The 8,683-nt window shown below is 31.4% G+C and overlaps 1 protein-coding gene across 1 annotated transcript; it reads left to right on the top strand.

Moving 5' to 3' along the window:
- The first annotated feature begins 3,594 nt into the window (after nucleotides 1-3,594).
- LOC145796255 (serine carboxypeptidase-like 18) lies at nucleotides 3,595-7,785 on the top strand. Its single transcript, XM_082881313.1, has 9 exons — nucleotides 3,595-3,604; nucleotides 4,172-4,196; nucleotides 4,282-4,427; nucleotides 5,248-5,322; nucleotides 5,429-5,553; nucleotides 5,704-5,806; nucleotides 5,906-5,943; nucleotides 6,131-6,232; nucleotides 7,535-7,785. Exons 1-9 carry the CDS (start codon nucleotides 3,595-3,597, stop codon nucleotides 7,550-7,552), a joined length of 642 nt encoding a protein of 213 aa, XP_082737439.1. The 3' UTR covers nucleotides 7,553-7,785.
- The last annotated feature ends 898 nt before the right edge of the window (nucleotides 7,786-8,683 follow it).

The raw sequence follows: 8,683 nt of genomic DNA on the forward strand, positions 1-8,683 counted from the left end.
TTGATAAAAACAAGGGAAATTTATAAATTTCATTTTGAGAATTGATAATTTATTTAGTCCCAAGGATTTTCTTATAAATTAATTAGTCCCATTGATTTTGGAAATGTAAATTTAATATATTATTTAGAAATTAAATTTACAGTTATACCCTTACTATGCTTTCTTCTCTCTTTTTTTTTCTTTTTTTTTTTCTTTTGCGCTAGAAAGGTAATGTACACGATCTATGAGAATCAAATTTGGGATGAATTTTTATATGAGAATCTTTTTCATTTGGAAAACATTTCAAAATGAGTACAAAAATGAAATATGCGATCCTTCAAACATTCCAAAAGAATGTGTGATTCTTCAAACATTTCAAAAGGAGTAGAAAAATCCTTTAGTAAACTTTAGGCAAATGTGTAATTTCAAACTATAACACTTCCATATAAACTCAAATGTAACACTCCAATATAACACTCGGAAAAAAAACGTAGTGTACTTTTTCCAAACGCAACACTCCAAAAAAAAAATTTAGTGTAACATTCCAATGTAACACAAAAAAAAATTCTTTGGTATACTTTTCGCAAATATAACACTCCAAAAAAAAAAAAAAAAAAAAAAAAAAAAAGATATCAGATTCTTCAAACCATTCCACAAAGATGTGGGATTCTTCAAACCATTCTAAAAGTACAATAATTCCTTAATAAGTTTTGAGTGTATAATTTCAAATTATAAGTGTTACGTTTAGAAAAAAATAACATTAAAGAACTTTTTAGTATTTTTGCGTGTATTACATTGGAGTGTTACGTTTGTGATTACATTGATTGGAATGTTACATTTGGAAAAAAGTACACTAAAGAGTGTTTTTTTGTGTTACATTAATTGGAGTGTTACGTTTGGAGAAAAATACACTACGGAGTTTTTTTTGGTGTGTTACATTAGAGTGTTACGTTTGAAAAAAAAAATGCACTAATGAGTCTTTTTTTTTTTGGAGCATTTCGTTATTACGTTTGAGAAAAGTGCACCAAAGAGTTTTTTAATGTTTTACATTGGATGTTACGTTACTGTTACATTAGAGTGTTACGTTATTAGACTGTTACATTTTTTTTTTTTTTTTTATTTTATTTTTTTTTGTAATGTGGAATTTGTTATAGGAGGGAAAATCTAAAACCTCTATAATGCGAATTACTCAAATGTGTAATTTTACATTTAGAGAGAAACCCACTTTTATCCTTAGAAAATTAAACTCAAACATGTAAGTGACTAGCTTTTTATGTAATTTTTACTTTAATGGAACCTTTGAATTCATAAAAAAAAAAAGGACTAAATCGTTTAAAAAATCGTATTTTGAGATTTATTAGTATTTCACCCTAAAAACAACCTAAGACATTTTATTTTCCTTGGCCAAATAAAGACAAATCGTTCTCTTCTCCCTCCTTTCTCATTTTGTTATCCAAAAAGAGAGAACACACTTTTTTTTTCTTTTTTTTTTTAATCTCACCTTACAAAGAGGCCCCAAGAAGCATAGAAATACTGATTCTCATATCAATAAACATATTAACTAAGAGATAAATCATAAATGTAAAATCAATTACTTAACGTGAAATTTATTTAATATTATATTTAATTAATATATTTTTAATATATTAAATGGTATTTCTAATATTATTACAAACAGACATGAAGAAACTAAAATGATTTGAATTAGGGGACTTGCATAGTGATGTCCCAAACCTTAATTCGTCATCATGATTTTTTTAAAAGTTTAGTTTTAAGGGAGAGATCATGAATTCAATTCTACAAGAACGAGTTAAATTAGGTGACAAGTCTTAATTTAACAACTATTTCGCCAATAAAAAAAAAAATGAAAAAGACACTCTTATCCAGCACAACACCTATTTCGTTTGGAATTTTAAAACATCATATTTTTTGTTTTTAGTAAGTTTTTTTAATATTTTAATTTTTTTTTTATTTTTAGATCTATGTAATCTAAATACATTTACAAAGCATAAAATTTGTACAAAAATCTTTAAAAATTCACTGAATACAACAAAACATAAAAATGTATTGAATTTTTGTACTTACCACTACTAGAAATATGACTATTTGCGTCTAATTTTTTGCGACTGACTGTTTAACCGTCGCAAAAAAAAAATATTTTTTTGTCTTAAAATCTCATTTTACTTGACCCAATCTGCCTTAACCCCGCCCCCCCCCCCCCAAAACAAAAAACGTGAAACATAAAACGTGACCTATGTCCATTTTTTCCTAATTTCCCAAATCTGAACTCTCTTTCTTCTCTCTCTCTCTCTCTCTCAAAATCTGTCTCGCTCGACTCTTTCTTTTGAATCTCCACGCTCTCTCTCACTCGAATCTCACTGTCTCTCTCGCTCGACAGTGAAGATTTGAAGATTTGATTTCAAAATTTGAAGATTTGAAGATGTTGTTGATGAAGATTTGAAGCCAAATATTTGAAGATTTGAAGATTTGAAGATGCTGTTGAAGAAGATTTCGATTGATTCATAATCGAGATTCATAATCGGTAAGCCTAAACACTTCTCTTTGTCTTCTCTGTAACGTTTGACACATCTTCATCGATTCATCTTCATCGCTCGAATCTTACTCTCTGTAATGACACATCTTCATCGCTTAATTTGTAATATGTAATTGAACATGAATTACTCTCTGTAATGGTTGATTAATCTGTAATCTTCATCATCATCGATTACTTTTTGTAATGGTTGATTAATCTGTAATGTTGGAAAGTTGATTGAATAAAAATAGAATAAATCTCTGCCTCTGAAGGTTAATTGAATAATAATAATGTTGGAAGGTTGTTCCCAGGTTTCCAGGTTCAGTTCAACAAAGGTAAATTGCATTTGCACTGGTAAGCCAGTTGACAGGGATAAAACTAATTTGTAAACGGTACACACACAAGTACAAACACTAAAGTCTTTAATGCTCAACCTCATTTAGTTTAATCGAAAGTAAACTAAGCTGCAACCAAATGATCAGTGACCCTTGTCTTAAATTAAGCTGCAACTTTAAGTACAGTATGATGGTTGATTTCATGTTATATGGTTTAGCAGCTTTTGCTAATGTAAGATCAATGACTTTTAGGTGATAACAACATATATATTTGAGTGGGTTCACCTGACCCTACTTGAATCTAAAAATCGTAGTGTTCCCAAACAGAAAGACAGCCAACCAGACTCTACATTGTTTAAAGCATGTTAATTAGATTAAAAATTTCCACGCCAGTCTCATGATTTTTTTTCAAAGCACTACCATTGAGACAATTGGAATCTTGACAGCTTTAGTATCATCAAATAATTTAAATCCCTCATGTGGCCTCGATAAATTACATTCTGATATATATGTTTAGTGTCCTTGGATGTTTCCTTAAATGTAGGCCTCCAAAAATGAATAGGAAAACTAATTCATGTCAAAGATAATATATCACATAACACTTTTGTTTCCTCTTTTTTTTTTTAATATAATATTTATGATCTTTATTTAATGTGGAGTACTCCATTTTTTCATATTCAACTAAGTACAGCACTGTATTCTAATATTAAATCAACATGTATGATAATCAGCTACCCCCATCAGACCATGATTCAAGGTAATTGGTGAACCACCTTACTTTTTTTATTCCACATTGTAAACAATATGCATTCTCTGCCACGTTAGCCTGGGCTTCTTTATTTACTGCCTAATCTTTGTAATTTGGTTCTCTTGGGATTGTGAGTATCACTTCCACTGGTAAATAACATGCAGTTATGTGGGGTCCTATTTTCAAACGAAGACTTTTATGAGAGGTTTAATTAAACTAGGTTGGGTGATCTTCCATTCTTAAGTCTCCAACTTTGCTCTGTTAGACCTCTTATTGTAATTTAGAACTTTGATTTTGTTGCTTTTCACATGTTGAATTTTGCCTGTGGTTTTAATATTGCGTTCTCCTTATTTGATACCATGTACAGTCTGCTATAGAGCTTATATATTTGCTACCAATATGTTGAATTTTATTTTATTATATATATATCTCTCTTACAATGTAGTTGTGAAGTTGTAGTATGGAGCATTTAGACACTGAACCAAATGTGGTGGCTGATTTTACCATCTTACATTTTTTAGCCTGGTAGTAAGTAGTCATCACCAATGGAAAACTGTTGATGTTGGCTCTCTCTAGAGCTGCCCTTCAACCTTGAAACCGGGTGAGAACTGAGAATTTTCTCGGTTTGTTTTTTTTTTTTTTTTTTTTTTGAAAGTATGAGAAGTTTGATGGGTTTTTGTGTGTAGATACATCGGCATAGGGGACACGGATGATGTGCAGCTATTTTATTATTTCATTGAGTCGGAGAGAGACCCAGTGACTGATCCTCGTGTCCTGTGGCTCACCGGTGGCCCTGGCTGTTCGGGTTTCTCTGCACTTGTTTACGAAATCGGTATTCTCTCATTATCCTCACTTTCCATAGACATTATTAAATACAATTCAGTGTTCGTCGCAATATTTAACAAATGCCTAGCTACATTTGTATTTGACGCCTACAATATATCAAAGTATATTCCATAATATTGAGTCAAGGTTTTTGGTAGGGAGTGAGATTTGACTTTGTATATATATCTGGTCATTTATGTCTTTACCATTTCTATTTCTGCTTGTGCACTGTTAGGTACTTTTTCAAAAGGGACAACATTTGAAAACACCAACTAGAACACCACAATAGTACATCAAATTAAATTTAGAACAGTAATTCTACAAACAGGTCCACCTAAATACTAATCCCCCCGTACAATTACTCATGGTACTCTCAATAATTACTCCACTTACACACCTAAATAAAACCACAATCTCACACAAGGAGTGTATGTAAAGCCAAGAATCATCTACGCCCAAATTTCTTTGTCCCTTTGTCTTAAAATGTCTACAACCATTGGATCATATGAAAATCAAGGTACGGAAATCTTGAGACATATCCAATGGCTGTAGATATTTTAGAGTAAGCGGATATGCACATTTGAAAACAAAAGATCCTTTGTCGTGTACTTTCTCAACTTAGAATGATTGTTCAAAAATTTTCAATAGGTTGCATTCTTTCCCAAACTCAAGCAATAATGATTTGGTAAGTAAATTTTGGATATGAGATTCTACCCTCACACATGCTCTTAACACTTCAAAGGGTCCCAAGTCCATTCTCATCCCTATTGATGTAAATATATTCCACCTTCTTTTCTTTTTTTTTCCTTTCTCTCTCTTTTCTGTAGGTCCATTGTTGTTTGATGTTGAGTCATGGACTGGCCAATTACCATCTCTTAGAGTAAACAAATACTCGTGGACAAAGCTGCAACATTTTAACCTTACCCTAATTGCTTTTTTTTTTTTTTTAAGTAAAACTTATTTTAAAAAATTATGATAATCTTAATTAATTAATCTCAGTGATATTTCAGGTTGCCAACATAATCTTTATAGACCAACCTGTGGGAACTGGATTTTCCTATGCCAGAACATCAGCTGGTTACAATACTTCCGACACAAAGTCCGTGGCACAAGTCTATAGTTTTCTCAGAAAGGTAAAAAAAAAATTTCCCTGATTTAATTGATTAGATATTTTAACAGTGATAATTATGATGTCCATGAATTACTATGCGTAAAATTGAAAACTGGTAATTTGGAGAATGTTTTGTGAAATCAGTATTTTGATTTTTTGTGTCGTGACACAGTGGTTGGTGTACCATCCGCAATTCCAAACAAATCCTCTCTACATTGGTGGGGATACGTATTCAGGAATTACTGTTCCGCTCCTCGTCCAAACAATATTAGATGGTATTCCTTTTGATGAGAATTAATTAGTTTATGCTTTGATTGTTTACAGTTTAGAAAACAATTTTGATTAATTAAGTTTTGGTTGGATTGGAATTGCAGGTCTTGATGAAGGGCTTGAGCCACTCATGGGACTCCAAGTAAGTAACATAATTAGAAATGGAATTTTTATAGTTAATTTGTTCTTCAAATTCCAATTTTATTGGTGATTTTTCCTTCCCATGGTTGCTAAGAATCCAGAAATAAAATAAGAAAAGAAAAGAAAAGAAAATTTGAGTTCTTACCAATATACAAGGTTGGGACAGGACTGTGTATTTGTGTTTACAGGGATATTTGTTGGGAAACCCAGTGACAGATTCTTACATCGATGATAATTCAAGGATCCCATATGTTCACCAGGTGAATCTGATATCAGATGAGCTTTACGAGGTGATAATATTGTATTTTTTTGGTGTTTCATAAATTAAGAAATTCCATCTAGTATTACATAGCATTTGTGGTTAGTGCATTGAGTATTAGGAACTCAATAATTCAACTCAAATGCAATTTACAACTACTATATATTATTTTCCTTCTCTGTACTTATTTGCTGTTTTTTTGCGATAGGAAAAAAAAATGTAAAATAAAAGAGACTATAGACTTTATGCTAGGGTTTGATGTTTGTGAGGAATTTCTCGGGTAGGAGCAGAGCAATTTAGTGCGGATTGAGCTTTTTGCCAGCCACCGCGAAACCACGGTTCACCCAAACCAGTGGGTCGGTTGATTTGTTTAAGCAGTTTCAACTTGGTGGTTTTGTCTATCTTGCTTTTCTGTTTCTTGCTCTGTCTTGGGAAGTTGAAATTCTAGTCATGTTTAGGGTCTTGAAGTTTTGTACAAAGCATCAACTCTCAAGGAGAGTAAATGTCAGATCCTGAGTCTCATTTTCTTTGTTTGGTTATTTGAAAAAATGAGTGGATTGAGACAATTTCAGATGACAAATTCTACAATCTCTCTGTTCTTTACCATTTGACTTGATGACCAGCGCCTCTCCTTCAGCTTTAGTGGCAGAATATGCATCATTGTGCTGGAACAGTTGCAGACACAAATATTTTTACTACAAATGAAATAAGTAAAGAAAACCCATATTTTGTAGTCTTGATATTGAATATTTTTTACTTTTAAGTGCTTGTTCTATATATGTACATGATTTCGGTTTCTGTTTGATTTTGCAGAGTGAGAGGTCAAATGATATGTTTTGTGATGACATTTTTGGAGAGTCACCTCCTGGAGTTCGTAAAACAGGAAGTCTTGTGCTTAATTTTTTTTTTTAATCCATTATATGCTGGTATATTCTTTTACCTTGGTTGCAGTATCCTATTGTCAGCTGGCCTTTAATAAGAAATCATAAATGAGACATGTTGTCACTAGTCCAGAAAATGTACAAGTCTTTCTTTTCAATGTATCATATAACTCTGTATTAATTTATACCTTTACGTTTAACATGTATTGGCTTGTCTTTAGGTTTTCTTTCTTGGTTCATTATGACTTATTAATCAGCTCCAGCAGCTAGGCAAAACTTGAGGGAAACAATTTCGTGCATGCATGAATGTTTCATAATTAGATAATGAATTATAGTTTGTGAATTTTGTTTCCCTCAATGTTTTGAGAAAAACAATTTTGTGCATGCATGAACTAAACTTTTTCTATGGAGTTGATTCTTTGTTTCTAATATATTGATGTATATTTTTGCAGGTAGTGTTGAGGGAGTAGTTGATATGATTGAGTGGGTGATATTGAGAGTTAAATTCAGTTTTTTTTTTTTAGTACTTGAATCTATTAGTATTTTGTATAAATACTTTTAAGGATGGTTGATGGATATTTGTTTTGTGTGTATAGAAGTTTATATTTTGTATGCACATTTTTTTTTTTTTTTTTTTGAAGAAAGATAATTTTGTTGAGGGAAGTGATGGAAAATAATACATGTGTATTAGAATTTTTGCAAATATCACTTTATATTTATTGTATATACTACTTGAATATATATATATATATATATATATGAGAATATAGGTTGCTAAAACATTGTAGGTATTTTATTTATTTATATTTTTTTTGCGACGGCAAAATATTAGTCGCGATAAGTAGATTAGGCGGTCGCAAATAGTTTGCGGCTGCTATTTTGCGGTCGCAAAAAGTATTTGCCACCCCCACATTCGCGACCCCCATTTGCCGTCGCATGGGCCGTCGCAAAAAGTCTTTTGCGACTGTTTTTTATTATTTGCGACGGTTTATAGCGATCGCAAAAAGTGGTTTTTTTAGTAGTGTACTCTTTTCTTGTAGAAAAAGAATACAGAAGTCCACCTTCTAGACCCATTTTTAAGATTCAATAACATGTAAAAGAGATAATTGGTTGATAATCCGAAAAGACATGAGAAAAAGAAATTACCTTAGATATTCAAATATGCTGCCGTATCATTGAGTTTGAAAAATGAGTCTAATTTTTGGACTAGAATAGCTCTACTCTTTTTTTGTATTCAATGAATTTTTGAAAGATTTTTGCACAAAATTTGTATTTTTTAAGTGTATATAGATTAACTAATTCTAAAATCTATAAATAAAAAAAGAAGTGATTAAAATACTAAAAAAATTATAGATTGAATGAAAACTCATAAAATTATTTTTGAAAACTCAAAACCAAATTCAACATTGAGTTGCTAGTAGGAATAACGGTGATGCCATAGATAAGTTGTATCAAGATCAAGAGTTGGCCTAATTGGAAAACACACTATAACCAAATTCAACTTACTGCAGTAAAAAAAAAAAATTGAACAAGGGCAACACCCTCCCTCAAGCTCTTAATCAAAAAATGAGAGTGAACATAGCCCAAAGCAGCAAAGAGAG

Source organism: Camellia sinensis, chromosome 7 (genome assembly GCF_055761805.1).
Source record: "Camellia sinensis isolate YWXY chromosome 7, ASM5576180v1, whole genome shotgun sequence".
NCBI classification, from domain to species: domain Eukaryota; kingdom Viridiplantae; phylum Streptophyta; class Magnoliopsida; order Ericales; family Theaceae; genus Camellia; species Camellia sinensis.